General features: G+C 34.3%; 1 protein-coding gene across 3 annotated transcripts; it reads right to left on the bottom strand.

Annotated features, from left to right (window-relative positions):
• Positions 1-1,802: 1,802 nt before the first annotated feature.
• LOC104904817 (delta-1-pyrroline-5-carboxylate synthase) lies at positions 1,803-13,296 on the bottom strand. Of its 3 annotated transcripts, XM_010693221.3 has the most exons (21): positions 13,036-13,296; positions 11,559-11,630; positions 11,329-11,432; positions 10,445-10,547; positions 10,200-10,334; positions 10,092-10,109; positions 9,457-9,734; positions 8,015-8,165; positions 7,723-7,887; positions 7,497-7,574; positions 6,521-6,610; positions 4,026-4,112; positions 3,838-3,924; positions 3,489-3,585; positions 3,272-3,375; positions 3,101-3,176; positions 2,872-3,028; positions 2,716-2,784; positions 2,477-2,543; positions 2,312-2,382; positions 1,803-2,209 (listed from the first exon to the last, which is right to left on the bottom strand). In XM_010693221.3, the coding sequence occupies exons 1-21, from the start codon at positions 13,084-13,086 to the stop codon at positions 2,128-2,130; spliced, it is 2,142 nt and encodes a 713-aa protein (XP_010691523.2). In that variant the 5' UTR covers positions 13,087-13,296; the 3' UTR covers positions 1,803-2,127. The 3 variants fall into 3 exon arrangements, with proteins under 3 accessions (XP_010691523.2, XP_010691515.2, XP_010691531.2); XM_010693213.3 differs by lacking the exon at positions 10,092-10,109 and having other exon boundaries at positions 10,173-10,334; positions 13,036-13,294; XM_010693229.3 differs by lacking the exons at positions 10,092-10,109; positions 11,329-11,432; positions 13,036-13,296 and having other exon boundaries at positions 10,173-10,334; positions 11,559-11,600.
• Positions 13,297-24,309: the final 11,013 nt, after the last annotated feature.

The following is a 24,309-nucleotide window of genomic DNA, read 5'->3' as shown; positions in this document are numbered from 1 at the left end:
CTAAATTTATCTAACAATTATAGATTGGATGTAGTAGATAATAGAATAACAAGTTTTCAGATTAACGCGCGCATCACGTGCATATAAGGCTAGTATATAGATAATAGGCGTCATGGTTCAAGCACACCATAGTTGAAACTTTAAAAATTGCCAAAAGAATTAGTTTAGGTTCCGTTTTCCTTTTTGAGTATTCATTTATTAGTTTATCCACTATCATTGTTGTTGGATGATCCTACTAATTTTGTATTATTCTTACGATAAAGTATTGTCACTCTATTTCTTAGCTGCAAAAAAAAAAAATTATTTTATGTCTCACAAATAATACATTTTTGTTGCATTTAATTTGAAACGGAAGAAGTAATAAAATCGGAGGAAGTATCTATACAAATATATTAAAAGGCGTGCATAAACAAGAAACTGTGCCACGTGGCGCTCTCCCTAGCGAATTTTAGTTCATGTAATCCATGTACAATGAAAAAAAAATTAGAAATTACATAGTATAAGGTTTGGTCCTGCAACCTCAAGTACATAAACTAAAGTCTTAACCATTGGACTAAATTATATTTAGTGTTATTATTATAAAGTATTACATTAATAAATGAAATTCTTTCTTGCCCGGAGCATAGCCCGAACCTAATAACTAGTTAGCTAATAGATAAATCGACGAGATAAGTTATGATATTGATATCCAACTATCCAATGGCCGACGGGACACAAGAAGGCTTAATTTTGACTAGTTTGGCCCTACAATCTTAAAATGCTGACATACTTGGTTGGAAGTTGGCAGTTCACAATAAACTTAATATAATGGCCGAGGGACATAAGAAGCTTGGCTCATAGCCTTACATGTATAATATTGGCGTGTCCTTTGTGGTGCCATAATTCACAACTTTGGGGCCTCCTTGGTGCTCAGGAACAAACCTTTAGAGCTATCTTTGGGTAGAAATAGAAATCTTTGAAACAAATTGTAGATGACATTTTACATTAGTGAAAAGGGTCCAAATCACATGACAGTTATCCTAACGCCCCTGATAGAAAACGAAAAATGGAGGATATGGAAAAATCTGGAAATAGCTTCACAATAGCTGAATTTAAAGGTTGTTCACGCCTATAAGGCTACAAGTTTCATGGTACAAATTTGATAGTATTAGGAGACCGTTTAATATCATAGTCATGCCTACAAATGAACTTATGATGGCCTTTGAAGCTATTTTTAGGTTAAGTGAAAAATTTTAAATCAAATTGTAAAAGGTATTTAAAATCAAATTGGATTGTGCTAACCATCTGAGAATCATTCTAAGGCATTTAGAGACCTGCATAAGGTCCTTGTTTAAAAACATAGTCGGATCACAAATTTCAGAATTGCGCAAAATAGCTGAATTTGAAAGCTATAATTCATGCAAACGAACATCCATTGGGCTCGAAAAATAAAAATTAACATCATAGGGCAATATGAGACCATCTAATTCCAAATAGTATATTTCCATGGGGGTCGAAAAAACAAATTTGCTTCCAGGGTAGAGTCATCTCAATAGTTGTATTTAGGCGTCGTGCAATAGTACCAAATGGTATGCATGTTTTTTTTTACCTGAATTGTACAATAGTACTACCTCTGTTTTTTTTTAGTTGCAACGATTTGACATAAAATAGAGAGGGAAAATGTCTAATCGTTGCAACTAAAAAAAACGGAGGTATATTTTTACTTTGAATTGTTGGTGTTCCCGAAAACATGTTACACATCATACTCCCCAATCCCAGCTTCCCACTTATAAATCTGAATACAAGATGTACTGCACCGAACATTAACAAGACCAAGGAGTAGAACATATTGGATAAATTAACTGAAAACCTTTCAAATAAGGTAATCGTTTATTTTGACAAAGTAATAAATAGCGTCTACAGACTACAAAGTCTACAATAAGATCCTCAATACATGGAGTAAGGGTCAGAACTCAGAAGTAGAAGTAGAAGTAGAAGTAGAAATAGAACTACGACGTACATAGACTACCCAAAAGGCAGCGGGAGAGAGGACATGAAAAATGCAGACCCTTTTCCCCCACACAAACTGCACTACTATGGGGGTCCAAGGAACTAAAAATAAATACGTCTCGAATAAAATTTGCGAGTTTATGACGTTACTTGAAGGTCCTTATGGGTATATACCACACCTTTGTCGCCATCAACAATTTGCCCATTTCCCTTGAGAATCCTGCGTCGTGAACAAACAAGCCCCGTCAAAACCATGCTAACCTAATGAGAGTTATATGTGAAGCTGAAAATACAGAATTTTAGTGATATAGCATGAACATACCATCTTGTTGTTAATAGCCCTTCCACTCCAACGGGACCTCGAGCATGAATCCTACTTGTACTTATCCCAACCTGATCCAAATCAAAATATTATGATTTGAGAAAGTTTGCAAGTGCAATATATTTCTATTTAAACTCGACAAATGTAAAAGATTGTAGAATGTACCTCGGCACCCAAGCCAAAACGAGCCCCATCACAAAATCTTGTACTTGCATTATGAAATACAGCAGCACTGAAAGTTTACATAAAAATTAAACACCACAAATAACATCTATGGTTAAAACTAATCATCCAATCATGTTCTTACGAGTAAACTAGTTTCAATATTGAAAAGATGATTAATATTAAAAAGACAGCATTCCACACAAAATACTCAATGATGCACAATTTTTTAATGTCCTCACCTATCTACTTGCTGCAAGAATACTTCAGCAACTTTTTCATCTTCTGCTACAACACAATCTGTATGTGCACTGCAACCGCACAACCAAAGAAGTAATCAAAATCACCCTCTGTATTATGAATATAAGCACGAAATGAAAAGTAAAATTCAAAAATACCTTCCATGTTGATTTATATGTTCAATGGCACCAGAAACATCATCCACTATTTCCACTGTACAAGCAGGTGAATTATACTCCTTGTGGAACGTCTGAGTTGATGGAATATTCAACTCCTGCAGGGCACCGACTCTTGGTCCACCGAACAAATCAACTCCTATAACACAAGTACATAAGTTCTGACCCTTAAGAAAAGCAAAAAGAATACCTATTGACTGACAACGCGTACCTTCAGATCTAAGATCCCTAACGAGCTCCTCTAAACCTCCGTTTTGTAGCAGATCTTTATGTACAAGCAGGGTTTCCTAAAATAATACACCAGAACATGCAATAAAATAAATATTGTAGTCAACAATAAGGAATATATGTTGTAGCAAGATGAAAATAATATGGAAATTACCATAGCATTGCAAGCAGCTGGGTAGTCCATTTTTGCATCCAAAACAATCCGCTTCGCCATATCCATATTGGCAGATTTGTCAACGTAGACGTGACAAATTCCGTCTGGTAAGAAACCATGAAGTTTGATCAATATACATTCAGTTATCCTCTTAAATGACAAATCCTTATAAGTACACGTATCTTAATGAAAATGAATTCCTGTCAACATTACTTACCGGCATGTCCAAGGACAGGAATTTTTGTTGACTCTTTAATCTGAGAGACAAGTTTATTGCTGCCTCTTGGGATGACCAGATCAATGACGTCATCAAGCTGCAACAACAGTAAAATTTGGAAACGGCTCATCAAAAACCTATGTTACTCAGAATCGAATACTAGTGTTACTGTGTACATGTTCAAGTGTCTAATTCGGCTTTCCATGAATTTGGCAAAACATGATATGTCAAAGTGTCTACATCTGTGGCTTGAGTGTCAAGAATCATACATGGGTGCTTGAGGTAATATGAACAGTCGTGTTATAGTCACTGATTGCTTCATTTATTAAATGCTTATACGGATACCTACCTTGAGCAAATCAGGTATCTCCTCTCTTGTGGTGACTAGACCAATAAGTTTCTCACCAACTTTATCTGGTAGAGCGGAAGTAATAACCTAAAATTGCAAAAAATATTATATAAGCAAGAAAAAGTTTAAAAATATAGAGCAGTTGTTCAAACAACTTCAAAATGAACACAAAAGGGAATAGTATAAACCTTGTGCAAAATAGCATTCGATCTCTTTGCCTCCTTTCCACCCTTCAAAAGTAGTCCATTTCCACTCCGTACGGCCAACGAAGCTATCTGCGATTTGGACCCCCAAGGCAGGGAGTGTTAGTGAGTAAGAAGAGAATCTTGTACCATGTAGAACCATATGAGCCATCTAAATTCTTATAAAACAATATATACTAACACTGATTCATATTGACCATATAAACTTCAACCTGAGGCAGTTTCAAGCTTAAGTTTGCACTTTTAAAGAGAAACAGGTAGAGTCAAATGTTGCATGAATACTAAATTTGGAGAGGATAGTAGGGACAGAGACAATTTCGTGTTTCTGAAGAGGTCATTACATCAGCGATCAAAACAGCCAGCACGCACGTAGAATTTTACCGTGGAGTATATATATATATATATATGTATACTGAATTTATATGGAAAATTCATGTACGCAGCATGTAGGCAGCAACACCAACTGCCCCAATAAGTCTAAGACACCCCAGATGGAATTTTGTTATTGTTATATATGCTAATAGGACACTTTGGAATACATTTTAGACACTTGACGACAGCCTTTTTTGCTAGAATGTTTGAATAAAAGGAAGAACAATAAAAAATGATAAATTAATAGGAAAAGAAAAGAAAGTGATTAAAAGCCGACTGATATGTACTTCAGGGCAAAAGAAAATTATATATCTTCTGATCATCATCATAGCTTGAACACACACAGAATACCCTGTTCTTGGCCTACTATTATGTCTTACTTATGTATTCATTTTTTCGTAAAGAATTGTGATACAACATAAATTTGGAATACAATAAGGGAATAATTTCTGTCTATCTTTGCTGTAAACTTAATAGGGAAACACCAAATTACCAACATATCAGAGCTGAAGCTAATGAGTCCAAAGACAATTCCTATGTATCCTTGCAGTACATGTGTCTGGACAATTTTAATTGACAGTCTCAGAAGCACCGAGTCACATTCATGATACAATAAAATCATAGAGCTAACATATAAAAACCTTAATCTGATTTTGCACACTTTCAGTAGCTTCTCTCATTCTGAAATTATAGGACAAGTATTTGCTTTGACTCCCTTCCAGAGACTCATCCTTGAAAGCCACTGGAATACAATTATCAACAATCCAGTTTCCACCCGAGTCACAACATTGAAGTCAGCACAATGAAAACGTCAAATGTTCATGTCAATTGTTCACCAGCACATCACTAACTGTGTGATGGGGATACTCAAATCATCCTTTTTACATTGAATATCGAGAACAAGGAAACCTATCAACTGTTGTTCAATCTTTACCAGATGTAAACAACTTTCCTCGAGTGTTGAAAGTGAAACCAAGATCCTTGCAAAGTGCCAGAAAATTTTAAACTAATCAATAATTATAATTTCCCTCCAACTCAAACCTTGCATGTCTCTCGACATGGAAAGCAGATTCTACAGCAGGACATCTGAGTTCCAAAAATGTCTCATTACCCTATGTAAAACACCTATGTCACAGACTGACTAGATACTCCAACATAGGTTGACACTTCAATTTGGACCAAAATATACAAAATGCATATAATATGGTCAAGTCTGATACACCCACCTTGCCCAACACTAGTGGAGCTTGAATGACATAGCTTATTACACAACCAGCTTCAAAGATGAGCCTTCTTAGAAAGGCTCAAATCCAATTGGCTACATGTATAACAACAATAAATGAAACAAGGAATGTCCCATCAGATAGGTCTATACAGTTTGCATCACCAAAACTGATTGCCGGGCATATTCCACATTGCTTACAGCTTATAAAGACAGCAAAATCTTTGCACACCAGATTCATCGACAAGAACTGCTTGAATAATATTAGGTATTTGTCACGGAGTTGGTGGAACAGATCTTGCTAACATACATAAACAGCTGCAGTCATCATTGCACAAAGTGACAAACAGAAAAGATCAACTGGGTATAAGAGATATTTTTTTTGGCATAGTCAATAACACATAATCTTGTTATTACATGAAGAATCACGAGGTTCTTCAAACTTGTCGAGACTAAACATGGTTCACAAATTCTCATATGTGAACTTCGAAGGTATCAAGAGGTTTAATGCTTAAGCAATGAATTGTAATGGCTGAGACATGGAAATATGATGTTGCGGTTCGAGTTTAAACAAAATGCTCTATGTAATGGTCTATCACATACTGGCAAGTCAAACTCTTCTATAGAGTAGCCCTTACATAACAATAGAGCCTTCTATTGATCCCATGCTGCAAATTGGTATCATCAAGTGCCTATGTCTATATTATCTTTCACATATATCCTATGTTAAGCACCAAGCTAAACAAGATTAAAAATTAGAAACCAAAAGGCTGTGTGCTACAAAGTTATTGACTGAGGGGGGAGGGGGGAGCTGCAAAGTTCGTAGATAAAAGATGCAGATGGTACTTGGCAGTATGCTAAGATCGCAAGTCAAAAGGATACAAACCTGAACTAAAGCATCAGGACGAGACTCAAAAACAATCAGAAGAACACCCAATGGACATGAAGTCTTCTCCAAGATAAGTCCATCTGCAATCTGAAAGGACAGTAATCATGGAAAAAAAAGAAAATATATTTAGCTGCATTTTAAATTTACTTAGCACCAAACAAGAGCATAAAGTCCACGTTGATTAATATTCTGTAATCTACGCAATCGTGCTTAAGACATGTCCTCACCCCAAATCTAAATACTCCCTCAAACCCATAATAAAAACGAGTTTAGCCTTTTGCACAATAGAAAGAACATCTGAATACCTTTTTCCTTAATAAGAAAATTATACAAAAATTATCTGCACAAGAACGAGCACTAAAGAGAGGATAAGTTGTCCTCAAAACAGAAACAGAAGACAGAATTACAAATTAGCCAATTCCTTTGAGTCTCCTCAATAGAATCATCATTAAAAAAAGTCCAGCTGCTTTACCCATAAGAACACTAGTAAGAATTACTGAACCCTACGACATATTACACGAACAGCCAATCCTGAGAAATTTGGGCTTTCTGCTCCAGCCACATACTTAACTTAATGGCTATCACAGCGTAGTGCTAAAGCAATTTCTTCTCCTTTACCCTTCCAAACCCCACAGTCAAATATTCGAAAACCAGAACCGATTCGGACCAGTTCTGTAAAATGCAACAAATATGCAACCAAAAGATGCATTAATATAATTAGTAGAAAAGCATTGGGGTTTGAAATCTCGTTGACATTAAATAGGAGCGCTAGTCCAATTTTGCAGTGAAAATGTAAAACATTTAATTTGGATCAAAACAACTCTAAAATTATGTGTTTCTGGATCAAAGTACCATCAAATACAAAATTACACGCTGATAGTTGTTAAGTAAGCATAATTGTTTCTCTGTTCTCTTTGAAACGAAGGAACACGATAGCATAAAGACACAAAAATAAAAGAAAAATATGTTGTACCTCTGTTCTCTTTAAAATTTGACCAATAGGTTCCTCCATTTCAGCAAGGACACGAATTGATTTGGCAAGACTAGAAATCTGCATAATTAAAACAGCATATGATTAAGAACCACCAGAAAAGAAGTGTAAAAAACAGCTTTTACATAGATCGAAGGGAGTCAGCAAAAAATCACACGACATAATAAAACTAGCCAAACAGAGTGCAAAAAATAAAGTGTTGTCTTGCCTTGCCAGGCTTCAAGGCTAGCCGGGCCACCAATGATTTCTCATATCCAGCTTGTTGAGCAGCAGCAATGTCAGCATCATTTTCAGTCTTAATCAGTTCTTCGTTGTCTTCTAAGGCATCAGCTATGTCAAACAGAATCTTTTTTCTTTCTTGTGCAGACAGCGCCTGTTGATTAAAAATTAATTTGATTTGCAAATATATATATTGCAAAGTTGGAATTCTATATAAAGTAGCTCAAATCTTAAAAAATAATCTGATCTCCATAAAATAATCACATTGAGAAGAAAATAACCTGAAGCCTCCTGGAACACTCTCTTGCAGCAACTGCCATCTCACGTGCACCAGTTTCTTTAGGTGGAGCCCATAAATGAGCATCCTTGTGAAATAGAGTGCCAACACACTGGCCTTTCAGTACTTTGATGATATTGTCTGTTGCCTTCCCACTTTCAAAAGATTACAGAAAAGAATCAGGTCAAAGGGAACTTTGTAAGATAAATCAAGAAGATAAATTTACTCAGGAAGTAGCAAAATATTTCAATTTGAATGTGGAACCCTCAACAACATACAAATAACTCTCTCAAGAGAAATAAAAATAATAAACACTTCAAAAAAATAATTGATATTTCAAGAATATGATTGTTTTCGTGTTATCTACCTCCATAAAAAAGTAGAATGCTACATACAAACTTGGTCCCAATTCTAGCATTATAATTTATCGTCTCCATATGCTACTTTAAACATGTAATGTTCATTACATCAATATAATAATAGATCAATTAATCGGAATTGGAACTAAATCAACAGTTTCACTTGCACCGTTTCTTTTATTTTGTGAATTAGCAAGTTACTGTAGTTCTGGATAAGATTTAAGAACAATAGATAATTACTTCCTCCATTTCTTTTCACCACTTTCACCTTTTACTATTCACATACCCAAATTTGACCATCTTGTACTATTTATACATAGAGAAAGACATAGACCACTTTGACTTTTGACACTATTCACATAACCAAATTTGACCATCTTGTACTATTTATACATAGAGAAAGACATAGTCTTGTGGGATTTTGTTAGATTAAGCTCAATATATATATTCACAATATAACTTCTTATAATTTTTTTCCTATACACATACTCAAAGTTGTGAGTCGGCAAATCTGCAGAATAGAGATGGTACAAGAAATAGAAATGTAGGAATATAAGGTTTAGGTTGCTCAACTGATGCTCTTACCAATCATAAGCAGAAGCATCAGGGAGCACTTATATTGCATATTTGCATCACAATCTAGCACAAATATGGCCATGAGCTAGTTATGCTATCATTTACAGGAAGTCTTGAGAAACAAGGGCAAAGAGATTGTCCATTTAAAAGAAACTCTAGAAGTTAATGATTGCTTGCCAGGTATTCGACATGCCTTTGTTCAAAAAGACATTCACAACTCAACTTAGTCAAATATTTCAATTTTCTACTGAAAGAAAGTTTGCTGCAAATTCACAACATGAGAACAATCTCTAAACCAAAGTGAAATTGCGAAAACTGGATCGCATACACCATAATCAGTACAGCAATACCATAAATACACTGAAACAAGCATGACAGATGCTTTAAAGACACCTAAAATAGAAAGGGACTAAATCAACAATGACACAGAACTGGACAAACAGAAATAAAGCAGAACCAGAAACAAAGGGCCATTAGACGTCCAAAACAAACGAATTACATAGAGCCATACCTAGCAATAATTACAGGAATTCCAGCATTGGCAGCATAAACAGCTGCTTTTACTTTGGCTGTCATACCCCCTCTGCCCAATCTAGACTTATCTCCAAAAGTTATTTCTGTCTGATGCTTCTCTTTAACATATGTGTGGATAAGTTTAGATTGGGGGTCACTTGGTGGACCACTATAAAGGCCGTCGACATCACTCAACAAAATAAGGAGATCTGCCTCTAATTCCAAAGCAAGCAAGGCCGCTAAACTATCATTATCCCAGAATATACCAGATGAATCCTGCTCAAAGTGCTCATAATTAGAACTATGGAAAGCTGCAAGAGAAACCATTAGTAGTAAACAATAACAAAAAAATTCTGCATCTATTATTTAGTTGAGTTATTAAAATACGCTACATCCTCAGGTTAAGGGAGTTAAAAAAAGTATAAAGCAACTATCAGATACATGGAATGGCTTGGGGATATCAGTAAAACCCATAGATATATGGCCAAATAAAATTCTCAAAGTGAATCTTTTCTGTTCTTTTTCCCTTCAGCAATGTTTGAAAATGATAAAAGAGCTTCAAATTAAGTAATCAAAACATGTGGGATGTTACTTGTTTTGAGCTATCCTGGTCACGCGATGACACACTTTTACCTTGTTTAATGTACAACCCTGGTTAACAAAGGGGAAAAAAAAGATCCATCAATGAAGATTAAGCAAAAAAACAGTACATACCTCATAAGGAGCTCTCCTGGTACTTACTGCATCATTTTCATTCAATACAGGTACAACTTTTGAATCTAACAACTGGTTCACAGTTTCAGTTATTTGTGATCTAAAATTTGGATCCCTAAAGTCGTTGTCCGTAACAAGAAGTTGAGCAGAAGTCAGATCCAACTGCAAAAAAATTCACTATGTAAACAAACTACGTATGTCAAAAAGCCCCCGCCATTCACAGACAGCTTTTCCACAACCATGAGTAGAAACTTGGCTACTTAGATTAGGACCTGACTAAACAATGTGTCATAGAGAGCCATGAGACTGTTCTGTCCAACAGCAGCACATGCTTTCCCATCAAGTTCAGCTTGCGGCTTTTGCAGATCAGCAAAACTGCAATATTGACATATTCCTTGAGATTACCAAGTGATAGATTCCTTAACATAAATTTTAATAACCAAAAAGAAAGAAGAAGGCTTGAAAGTTTATAACCAGATCTTCGACTTGTTTCAGTCGCATAAAACAACATATATAATTCAAAATAATGCAAGAACGTTCACACACCAGAAAAAAGGGATTCACAAAGTAGCAATTCTATCTAATTAATAACTACCTGAAATTTTTACCAGCACAAATGTGGATTTTAGTACTATTCATCATAGAGAAACTTCCATAGCAACGCTCTAAACTATGGCAAGCTGATATGACAGTGGTAACAGTTAAAGTATTTGTTATAGTGCAGCCCCATTATATCTACGCTGGATTGTTCCTAATATATGCTCAAACAAGTCACGTCATAATCTAATTATTAAGCTCCCTCAAATGTCAAAATCGGCATCCAAGAACTAATATTAAGAATTTTTGAAACCCACGTATTGAATCCAGAACAAAATACAGTTTTGTTTTATTTTTGATATTTGCTGCACTCTATTGCCTTCAACCCTGTTTATATATCATATTCCATGTAAGCAACTGTCAGTATACAGTCCTTAACCAGAAAGTATATTGTCAGAATACTGATAGGGAAGGCCTCGCTACATAACTACTCTTTTTTTTCTGATCCGCAATTATTTCAGCTTCTTAGGCATAAAAGTAATAATACTTACAAGGAGCTGCTGCAAAATACATACAGCAGATGCAATAACAAACTTTATAAAGAAGGAAAGCCACAAACCTGCTGTTAACCAATTTCCTGAACCTAAGCCTCTGACGACCAGCACTGACAGCACCCGAAGTGACCAAAATGACTTCATACCCATCAAGGTTCAACTCCTTAAGCTGTACATTAAACAAAAAAGTGAGTGGATTAAATGTGAGTAAGATCCACCAGATATTACAGTTAGGTTGAAGAACCTACAGATGCTACACACAAGGTAAAACTTGGAAAGAAACAAATTACTCTACCTGCTCACAAAGTGAGCCTAGTCTTCCAAGTGCCATCCTCCCATCACTCCTTGTAACAACGGCAGTTCCAACCTGTTAGTAACAAACGACTAAATCAATATCCAACAGTCGGGAGAGTCTATGAATTCAAGAAGGGAACTGCACTCAAGAAACTGATATAAAAAAAAGGAGTCCTGCAATATATTATATTACTTCACATACTGAAAAATAAAAAATTCGAAAAAAGAAGCACATACTACTTCCCCTTTCAATATTATAAATAACAAGTAACAAAAGTACAGCAAATAAAGGCCATAAATATCAAAGAATCCAACCACCATATGTCCATATCTACTGATCCTCAAACATACTAAAGCACCTAAGATGTATCTTAAGAAAAGTCACAAATACATAAATTCTAGCTCCATGATCTTCATGTTGCTATCTTATGTACTTACATATTAGCTCCACCTTCTCCCTTCTAGTTATACTTGTTCTTACTTCTTTCACAGTCTCAAAGAAAACCTTTAATCATTAACCTCTTTGATTCCATGATAGTAAATATTATTAAAAACACTCATATTCTAGAATACCATCTCAAACAAATCAAATCAAACAAATCTAACACGAACCCATCCACAATAATTTACAGTAAAAGTTTTTAAAAGCAAAGTGTAACCATTAAAAAGGAAACAGAGGTAATATAATAGAAGCTAAAGCACAACCAAAAATTGACCCTTTTCAATTAAAATTCTGTCCTTTTGCTCTATTATTGGGATTTTTCCTAATACTACGTGTTATTGCCACTAAATCTTTTATTTACCTCCACCTTTGTTTTCTTCTCTCCATCTATTACTTTCACCAAGACATATGAACATGGAAAAAAAAAAAAAGCAGAAAAATGTAGGGCCCAACTGTGACCTTGCACAAGGATTCCGAGACTCGTAAACGAGAGATCCTAGAAAAGTTGCAACCTTTATTTCCTCGACACATCACTTAGATGTCGTTTTTAAAGGTAATAAATACAAAAATAAACAAAAAAAATGCTAAATCTATTTCCATTAATGAACTTAAAAAAATCACATCAGATATTACTCCTTTCTTAGGTCAAACCACAGAAACCAGAACAACAATGCAAAATCACTTCTAGGAAATGAAAATCTATATTCTCACACAAAATCTACAAAAAAAAATCACCATATATAGAGAATAATAAATAAAAAAATCCAATTTTATTATTTTATTCGTGAAATTAGCTATAATTAGCAAATTTTCGGAATGTCTTCTGTAACAATGTCAATCCAGGTAGAATTAAATACTCCATATATCTCACACAATAAGCAAACCGAAAGTATCGACATCAATTCCAAATTTTTCATAAATAATAATTAAAAACAATCGCAATCACAATCACAATCACAGATTAAAGAAATCTGAAATTAACGAAATTAACATGAAATTCGATAAAATCAATGCAAATTGAAGCGGAAATTTCAACCTTAACGATGACTCGCTTAACATCCTTGACGAAAACTCTGGAAGTGTCCATATCTGGAGGTTGAAGAAGATGAAAATAGATAAACGAGTCCAACTCAGTGAGTTAGTAGTTCCGAATCGACTCGGCGACTCGGTAAACAAGTATGGAGGAGAGAGAGAGAAAGATGAGGATGGAAAAACGGAAAACTGTGATGATAGTTGATAGTAGTGGTAGGGCACTTAAAACCCCATATATATATATACGCGCAAAAAACCCCAGGATTTTCTCTATCCTCTGCAACTGCTCACGAGGGCAAATGTGATTTGGCTATTTACGATGTACTATTAAAAAAAAAAATTGGACCAGGTTTATAATAATTTATTTGTGTATCGCAAATTATATGATCTACTTCCTCTGTTTTTTTTTTTTTCACTTTCCATACACATCTAACGATGCACATCTTTGAAGTTAAATATCTTTCATCATATATTACTAAAAGTTATACCGATTAAATATTAATAATGTACTAATTGAGACGAATCAAATAAAATCTGGCATGACTATATTTTTCTTGTAAAAGAAGATTATGTCTAAGTATGAATAGTGTCAAGATTGTAAGTGAGAACAATAAAAAAAACAGAAGGAGTACTTTTTAACTTCAGTTTTCATTTAATTAACTTTTGTTCGATGTAGACAGGGTTTGATACATCAATTTTTTTTTATCCTGGTATAATCGATTTTTGCGTGATAAAGTCAGTTTAGGTGCACAATAAATTATTGTCAACATGGTCCATCAGATACGTTTTGGATAAAGAATATGATTTTGTATCTGGCTATATTTACCTGTTAAGTTTTTGCGATAAACTGCCTTATAAAAACGTTGTTGTCATACTTCCTTACTTCTAACATTTTGTTGCTAACAACTACCTTATGTCGTTATTGACTTTTTCTTCCGTTCATTAAATATCATGTGATAGCATGTGACCTCTTTAATCCCCTTTTTCATAAGAGGGGCCAAGAACGGTCGGTGAGACGATGAGGGATAAACTTCATCGTCGAGAGGAAAACAATTCGAATCACCAGCTAACGCCTCTAAATGACTGCTCGGTGATAAATGATGTAAGGGTGCAGAGATAACCAGGACGTTTGCCTAGAAGCAACCAACCTTGAAAGAGTGCATAATAGCTCACTGATCGAGCGCTTTTCACCGAAGATGTACGGGGCTAAGCGATTTGCGCGAAGCTATGGGATGTAAAAAGCATCGATAGGGGAGCGTTCAATGTTACGGGGAAGCATCGGCGCGAGCCGTGTATGACAAAGCGGAAACGAGAACATCGGATTGAGTAACGCAAACATTATGGTTGAATAGTTCACTAACTATTACGTGACTTCAAATAAACGGAAAGAAAACGTCAATACTGGAAACCGACATTCGGTAGATGTCAACAACAAAACGGTAAAATTAAAATATATCTTGGGATAATAAGTATTTTATAAGTTATTTTTCACAAAAACTTAAAAGTTAAAGTTAGTTTAGTAAAAAAAAATCTAGAAAATAATGAGATGGTTGGAGATTATGATTGGTGGATTAGGTGATGTGCGTCATCATAAGGATAAAGATTTTGGAGACTAGGGTTTAGTGAGTGGAGGTGAGAGCATGTGAGTAAAGTTAAAAAGAGGTAAATACTAAATGACAAAGTCTAAGGGTAGGATCCGTGTAATACGGGTATTTCTCTTCTCGGGCACATGGTATCTTCAGGAGGTGGGTCCAATTACTCTTATGGCTCGTTTTTTTTTTTTTTGGTTAACTAATAAGGGAGTTAGGAAAGAGCCTGATTTTTGGGTTTTATTTAAGCGATTTTGCTATGGGAGTCGAAATTTTAGTACATTCATCATATATTTGGGTGTAATATAAAATGGTATATCCGAGATTAATGTTTTTTTATTTGGAACTCTTCTTTTTACAACACTTCATTTGGATGATTTCAAACCATGCTCATGATACACTCGAGTGTATGATAATAAACTTGGTTGAAATTTTGATGATAAATATATAACAATTTTAGTCAATTTATTATGAAATCATGCACGCATCAAATAGTGTTATTGATGTTTATTAATGCTAATTGTGTTAGGTTTTTAATGTTTACTTCTAAAGTTGCATATAGTATTCTTCCTTTTTTTTCAAAATAGATAGTTGTAGGATCATATGTCTATTTCAAGTGTTTGAAATTATGAATCAATTCATGTGCAAACCAAGCATTTGAGGAGAACGGGGATGTGATCATGTGAAGTCCCCAAACCATTGATGTATATCTACTGGTATTGGGTAGTGAAGTTCAAACTTTGAAGAGGTAGTCTCTCAATCTCAAATTAATGGCTCCGTCGGAATTAGTAAGTTACCAAATTTAGTATTAAGGTGTTAACTCACATGTGAACTTGTCCCACATTAAAGAAAAAGATAGAGTGTGACTAACATATAAGCTCAATGAGCTACTCCTCTTATTGTCAATTGGTTTTAGGATGAAACCTCATATGAACTTGTGTGTGATCACTCTTTTCTCTGATGTGGCCTTGTATAATTCGATTATAACTAGGGGTGAGCACAACCGGGTACCCGGTAGAATTTCATAAACCCGGACCCAGTGAGTATTAAAAATCTGGAATTGGAATTGGTCCAACCGGGTCCTAAATTTTTGGACCCAGACCCGGAACCGGTGGGTACCAGGTCCAGAATTGGGTACCCAGTTGTAAGTTCACAACATACTAAGATGGGCCAATTGAGCTGTATAATTTTTAAAAAAATTAAATGGGGCCTAAAGGCCTACTAAGTAATAACTTTTTACTTAACAACTATTATCCTATCACCAATTCTATATGAGTATATGAAAAAAACCAATTCTAAGTACCCGGTACCCGGACCTAGATCCGCTCCAACCGGATACCCAGAGCGGAACCGGATACCCATCAGGTTCTGAAATTTCTACCCAGAATTGGTACCAGATGCAACCGGGTCCATTTTTTGGACCCAGACCCAGTTGGATCGGGACCGGGTCTGCACCGGGTCCCGATCTGAATACCCGGAATTTCTGCTCATCCCTAATTATAACATCGAAAAAAAGTGTATAAAACATCTATTAAAAAACGAATGAAATATTAAAAAAAAAAAAACCTAGATAGAATTCTTCATCTCCCAATGAAGTAGTTGTTGTAACTTCACAAGTTTTGTCCTTTTAAGGTGTTCTTCGTTCCCCCCTTGTGACTTGTAAAAAAGGTAGCCCATATATATAAAATAAACGCCAGGACAATTATTAGATTTTTGTTAGTTTGATACCATCATATATCATCCAAGACTCCAAGTGTATATTCTCCATGAAAATCTCCATCGTGCAAGTGTCCTTATAATTTTGACAAGGAACCATGACCATGCAAGTGTTGAGGAATTACTTGGTTGTTAGTTTATAAAGGACTTGGTGGGGGATGCGCATATAGGACATCGCAAGAAGAGAGAAAGAAACATGGTACTACTATATGCATGATAGGGATTATATAATACTTATATTACATAGTGACTTCTGAGGTCATAAGCTTCTTTTCATGTCTTGTGCCATATTGATGGATTTTATGAAAGTACTGAGATATCGGCTCTATAACTAACGATAGTGATCTATATATTGTATGTACGTGCATTTTGTTTTTTGACAATGGGGAAGAAAGAACTAATATAAACCACAAATGAATCGTGAACAAGTTTGAACATACACATTATTTAGTCAAAATTAAATATGAATTTTGTGTGCTTGTTGAGTGTTTACGATTCACTTTAGGAAAAACGATAATTTAAATTTTTAGTTGAATTCGTGATATGGTGGATAGTACATTTGATGGAGATATGAACGGAAGTAGGAACTTGCAAGGAATGAGCTCGGTTAGAACGGTCTATGTAAATAGTAACTCTAGTGATATGTTGAGATGTAGTCCAAACTATAGCTTTAAGACACGCTTGAGCTTTAGCATGGGTGGCAGAGACCGCAACACCGTATAGTCATCATCAACCCCTTGCATCAAAGTAGAAGAAAGAGTATCTAGGACTCGAGCAAAACTAGCAGAATTAGGATTGCTATTCCTAAAAACCTTTTCATGACGATGAAGCCAAAGACTCCAAAGCGTCCAAATAAATCTCTTCAAATGCAAACTTTGTTGACCATCCTCGCTATAGAACAGCAGAATATGCGTGCCTTGTTGAGGTTGAATATATAGTGAAATCAAAGTGTTGCCAAACACTTTGAGCCAGAGAACACTGAATAAAGAGATGATGCGAGGTTTTTGTGATACAAATCACAACCTTGGTTCAAGGGAATACCTCTTCTATAGAGCTGCTCCTTAATAGGAAGGCGATCATACAAAAGTTTCCAAAGGAAAAAATTTCATTTGGGAATAATAGGTAGGTGCTAAATAATCTTAAAAACTCTTGACTGCAAAGAATTCAACAAAGGCGATTATACATAAGCTAAATATTAGTGAATAAGTTATGAAAAGCCAATATCAAAACTTAAGTTAGCCTTAATTATGCACGTACACAAGTATGCTTATGCCTTTCTCCTATGTACGTGCATAACTAAGGCTAATTTAAGTTTTGATATTGGCTTTTCATAACTTATCTGCTAATATTTAGCTTAAACATGAATAAACTCAAATATGGAAAGAAATATGCCTAACAAATAATGGCATTCTAATCAGCTTAAAGCTGATTGTAGCATCCTTTTGTTTAGCTTCTGCCAGCTAAAGATGAATTAATGGATTATTTTACATATTAATAACTAACAACCAACTAGTACCAACATTTGTTTATACTAGACATCTTCTTCTTTTTTTTTTTTTGCTAGTTAGGTAAGATATATTGCTCACAAATACATTACAACCAAACTCAAGCCTTGGAAGAGACAAACCAACTAGGGGCCAAACCAACTAGGTTCGACCCCCTCAACCAAGGCCTGACAACAAACTAATTACAATGAAGCATGGTATTTGCTTTCTCTCTAATTTACTAGACATCTTTATGAATAATTAATGGCAAAAAGTTGATGAAAACATTCCATATAGAAGAAAAAATAGTACTCTCTCCCTCTCGTAATATAGTTTGTTTCTCTCTCTTTCAGGTCAAACTTTAAAATCTTTGACCACATATTGTCATTAATATATACAAAAAAACATACTCATGTAATCTTGTTAGGTCCGCCTCAACGTGACTTTCATAAAATTAACTTTTAAATTTTTTATTAATACAAAATTGAAGATATTGAAGGTCAATGGTATATCTCGAAGAGTCGGAGACTACGCAAAAAGCAAACAAACAATATATTATGAGACGGAGGGAGTAACATGTTCCCTTCAAAAAAAACTACTCATAGTAACATGTATGCACATACTCTTATGTTAGTTTTTTTTTGGCCCCCTTTCGAAAAACCCGTGGTAAGATGAATTTCTTCTAGGGCTGCCTTCACACAAGGCCACTCACCCAAATACCCAACACGCGAACCAATGATCTAAAGATGCATGAGCATGACATAAAACTAAAAACAAACAAAGTACACCTTTAGTGAACAATTATAAACAGCAAATCAATAACTGGCATAGCCTATCAAGTTATTTAAGACAAAATAATGTGTTTAGTAGATCCATATAAGTATGTAATTACATTATTGCTTCCTTGATTAGCAACTGCATTATATCAATTGGCATATTGCTTAGCTTGCTTCTCCTTTTTCTCTTATGACGTATATCAATTTTAATGTGGATTGTTGTGGTGTTAAGCTAAGTTAACACGACTCTTATTCCTTTTAAGTATATTTTTAGCTCATAACCTGCTAGACACATATGTTTAATCACTATTTAAGCTTTTGTTTGTCATTGGTTGATAGTTAAATAGTTGATTTGTACTACTTGCAATATTGCACAGAAACAAATCATCTTGTATTTCGTGTCTTTAGAATAGACTTTAGGGTGGTTTTGCTTAAATATATACTTAATATGGTGCTCCTATTAAGTAGGTGTATATTCTAATTTATGCCTATTTTTCAAGAGCTAAACTAAAACTTCAAATTTCTCAAAGTACTATGATTTATATTAGTTATTGATGGATTGCCAGTGTTGCCGGCGTTTTATTATTTGTTTTGCTGGATGGGCAGGTTATCATCATTGAGATGTTTTTTTGTTGCAACATTTTTAATACTTTCTCCGTCTCAAAATGTAGTTCCCATTTCTGTTTTAGGAGTCAAATTTTAAAAATTTTGACCAAATATTTTTACTAATGTATACAAAAAAACATATTTATGAGGGGTCTTGTTAGATTCGTCTCAATGTGTAAATTCGTAATATCAACTTTTTATATTTTTTACTAATAAGAAATAGAAGATATTGTAGGTCAAAGGTACGTCTTGGAGACTGTGCAAATTGGAATGGGAACTATATTTTGGGACGGGGGAAGTATAAGACAGATTAGATATAGGAGATTGATTGAAATGACCCTAAAAGTATATGCAATTATTCATAAGTGACTTTTTAAAAGAGATGGGACAAATTTAATAATTAACTTTGAATAATAGATGAGTGCCTTTTTCAAAAGCATAGAACAATCTCTATGAACATAGCTTAATGAATAGGTGATTTCAATTTAATTGTGACTTTTTCTATTATAAGAAGTTTCATTTTAGTTGTGACACTTTTATTTTGAGTAATAACCTCTTTCTATCTCTTTTCTATTACATGGGACTCTTTTATTTTCTTTCTATATCTCTCTCCTCTCAAAAAACTGCCTAGGAGTTCGTGATTTTAAAAGTGTCACAACTAAGGGCTTGTTTCCCTAACTTAATTATTTTCGATTCAGTTCAGCTCAGCTCAATTCAGTTCATCTTCATTCTTTTATAACCATTTTGTTAAATATTATTAGTATTATGTTGGTCTAATTTATTTTACTAATTACTCTTATTATTATTTATTATTTTTATATCATTATTATTAAGTATTATTATTATTATTTCTATATATTATTTTGTTTATTATAGCTTTACTCAGTATTATTTGGAGATTGTTAGCTAAAATCTAATTGATATAGATAAATATACCATATCTTGACGTCATCTTATCATATCGACTGATTAGTATATCATATCTTATTTGCATTGTATTATATCGACTCAACTTAATGTTATATATTATATTGTATCAAGTTGCTAATAAAATTAACCAATGATGTATTGGCCTAGTGGTTAAGATTAAGGTGATGCGAAAGATAGGTCACAGGTTCGAATCCTCCTTCCCCTTCTTTGTACTTTGTACTGCCTTCGTGGCTCATATGTATCAAAAAAATTGCTAATAAAATTACAAAAATATTATAACTTGAGACAAGTTGTCCAATATCGAATATGGGGGATTACGTTCTCCCACAAGGCCACAAGTAATGTTGCCATAACATAAGAAAATTCAAACCTGGTTGTTGCAATTGTGTCAACAATCATTGAATCAATAGCAGGACCTGATTATATTTTTGTCAACTAAATCCGTGACACACAAATCCCAAAAGCAAAGGGAGGAAAGAAAAAGAGAGAAAAGAAGAAGAAAAAAAAAAGGTAATTGTACAAAGTATCTAGCCATTAAATGCATTATACCAAAGTCATTCATCACTCAGGCCTATTCTCTTCGACATAAAACAACTGAATTGAACTGAATGAAATCAATAGTGATATGTGAGAGTAAAAGTATGTGTTCAAAGTTGAACTGAATTGAACAGAACTGAACTGAAAATAAGCTGGAGATAACGGGCCTCAGTACATCACTGGATAATTCTATTTACACAAGATGTGTAGAATCCAGACGAAAAAAGATGAAAGCCAACAAAAATAAAGACAACAACAATACAGTAAGAAACACAAATTCCACTCTGCCAGTCTGCTACCACTTATGGCCTGTTCTCCCCAGCTTATTTTCAGTTCAGTTCGATTCAGTTTAGCTCTAATCAGTTCAGTTCAGCTCCATTCGTTTATAACCATTTTGTTAAATATTATTATTATGTTGGTATAATTTATTTTACTAATTACTCTTATTATTATTATTATTATTATTATTATTATTATTATTATTATTATTATTATTATTATTATTATTATTATTATTATTATTATTATTATTATTAGTAGTAGTAGTAGTAGTAGTAGTAGTAGTAGTAGTAGTAGTAGTAGTAGTAGTAGTAGTAGTAGTATTTATTTTTATATCATTACTGTTAAGTATTATTATTATTATTATTATTATTATTATTATTATTATTATTATTATTATTATTATTATTATTACTGTTGTTGTTGTTGTTGTTTCTATATATTATTTTGTTTATTATAGATTTACTCATTATTATTACTATTATTATTAGGAGGAACATGGTTTAGGTCAAAGCACAAATAAACCCACGTTTTTTAGCCCATAAACCAATCAAACCGCGTCAAGACGGTTTATGATGTAATTTTCGCAGTCCAACCCAAGCATTATTTTTATTACTAAATATTATTATATTATTGAATCTAATTATTAAAATAGTAATATTAATTTACTTCTTAGATATTATTGTTATTATCTATCATCATCAAGTATAAATATATTAATACAAATAATATAAAATAATTATTATTACTTATCATTATTATCATTAATAATTATTATTATTAATTTATGATTATTAATATTATTTATTTATAACTATCATTTAAAAATATCCAAAATACTATTATTATTATTATTCATTATTATTACTTATCATTATAATAATTATTTAATATTCATATTATTATTTTTTAAATATTATTTATATATTTATTACATTCGGTTCGGTTCAGTTCAGCTTCAATCAGTTCAGTTTAGTTCATTTCAGTTCAGCTCCAATCAGTTCAGTTCAGTTGTTTTATGCCGAATAGAACAGGCCCTTACACCAAGTTTATATACACCTTAACAGTGTGTTTGGTTCATTTTTAGTAAAGGAAAGGAAGAGAAGAGAAAGGAAGGGAAGAGAAAAGAAAAGAATGGAAGAAAAAGGAAAAAAAACCTTAACTTCCTATGTTTGGTATAAATTTTCTCTTTCCTCCCAAATTCACCCACTTTTGGGAGGAAAGTAAAGTGAAATTTTATTAAAGAGTCTTTCCTTCAAATTCCTCCCATTTCCTTTCACTTAATTTTTTTTAATAAACCAAACATTGGAAAGTAACAAATTTTCTTCCACTTTCTTTCTTTTCCTTCCAAATTCTTTCTACCAAACAAACTGTAAGTGATGGCTTTTCAAAACTCAAACAATTATCAAAAATGATGAATACAAGTAAATCTATCGGTTCTTGCATGGTCAGATTGTTTGTTCACAAGTAAGACCCCGTTATTTTGAACCGAGAGAAATCGAAACGAACTGAACTGAGAGAAACTGAATTGCAAAGAGAAACTGAACTGAACGGACATTAACTGAAAATACGTCCAAAAGAACAAGGCCTAAATCTCTCTCCAAAAATTCAATCTTGAAAACATCCAATGCATTATTCGATGAAGCAAGAAGTAGTTCTATGTGAAAAACCACCTTGATAACAATCAGAATGCAATAACTGCTCCTCCAATGACTGACCTACGTAAGGGGTCATCAACTTCAGATCACAGTTCACGAAGGTCCACAAATTCTCACAGAGAATCCAATTCATGGCAGCAGCATCAGTGTCGAGGTTGCCAATCAAAATGCTTTTGTGGCTCTTCCATTGGTCGAGACCTCGCTCCTTAACCCAGGGGCAGGGTCAGGGTCAATTTTAGACTGAGTATCAACTCACTCCTGAAATTCCTACAGAGAATCCGATTCATGGCGAGGTTGCCAATCAAAGCAGCGTTGTTCCACTGGTCGAGACCTACTTAACCCAGGGTCAATCTCAAACTGAGTATCAACTTAAGAAAATGCACCAAAACTGGCCCTACTGGACAATGCAAATAACATGAAGTCATGAACTCTGGATATTGCATTTCACATTTGCAATATGAACAAGACAGGAGGAAAAGGGCTAAGGAAATTCTTTCTCCCAGGTGCAGTATTTTGCCGACTAAGAATTTGTCTCGCGACAACAGTATGCAGCACATTGATGATAGGTCCCTTAAGAAACAAAAGGATTTCTTCCAAATTGAAGTAAAAGTGATCAAGGAGGATACTGACAAAGCATGGAAGTTTGTAATCAATTCAACAGATGGGCTTGATGAGCTAATATGTAGTACGACGGAGGCGATCGGTGTGCAAGAGGGGCATTTTAGCCTCGTGTATCGCGATTTAGAAGGCAATAAAATCTGGCTTGTTACCCCTTACAATCTGACTGATGCATTGAACGTAGCTCGCTCACATGCCAGCATACTTTACTTGGACTTGCACAATTAGGAGATGGTTTGAGGAGATGGCTTGTGATTTTGATTTAGATGCAGCATTATTTTTGGTCCGTATGTGGGCCTAAGTTTTTTGGTCCGTATGTGGGCCTAAGTTTTTGGTCTGATGTAGTACCAGTATACTGTATGTAATAGGAATGGCTGTAGAGGGTTGCTATAAATAGCTAATAAATTGGAATTGCGTATCTTGCCAACTTGATTTTTGTTATCCAACTTTGTAAATAATTTCTAACTTGATTTTCATCAAATATCTATAGGTCTGTCACGCTATACAGTACATCCTACAGAACATAACATTTTAAGTACTTCTATAAATACAAACCTCCACTAGGATAACTACTCTGGAAAGAACAGAGAATTAGGGTCATCTTCACTACCATAAGAAGATTCTGTAGTTTCAGAATCTGCAACATCACTATAGGTGAGATTTTCAAGTGCGGCCATACCATATTCGAACCTCTGTCGCCTTTCAGCTGCAGCCTGAACCCGCTGCGGGAACTCGTCATCAGTGCTCGCCAACATATATCGGAGTTCAAAGTTCACCCGATTCTCCACCAAAACCTTGTGTCTTGGAATGATTTTGCCTTCCAGGGAGTAGCTGAAAAATCTGCATTAAGTTGAACCACCATCGAGATTAGTTTTCTCCAATCCTATAAGTTTGTCTACTTTTCTTTCGATAAGCTTTCCATAAAAGCTCACATTAAAAGTACTTATTGAGCTTAGTGACTTCTTTGATACATCATGGATAAATCAAGTTTTACCTTGAAACTCAATCAGGTTTTGTAGTGGACGGACCATTGTTCTTCGCAAGTAGCGATACTTAGGTCGGAGAAGTTCAACATCGTAACGCAA

This window comes from Beta vulgaris, chromosome 2, assembly GCF_026745355.1.
Source record: "Beta vulgaris subsp. vulgaris cultivar EL10 chromosome 2, EL10.2, whole genome shotgun sequence".
Taxonomy (NCBI): Eukaryota; Viridiplantae; Streptophyta; class Magnoliopsida; order Caryophyllales; family Amaranthaceae; genus Beta; species Beta vulgaris.
Note: the sequence above shows the minus strand (reverse complement) of the source record. Positions and strands in the feature narration are given on the sequence as shown.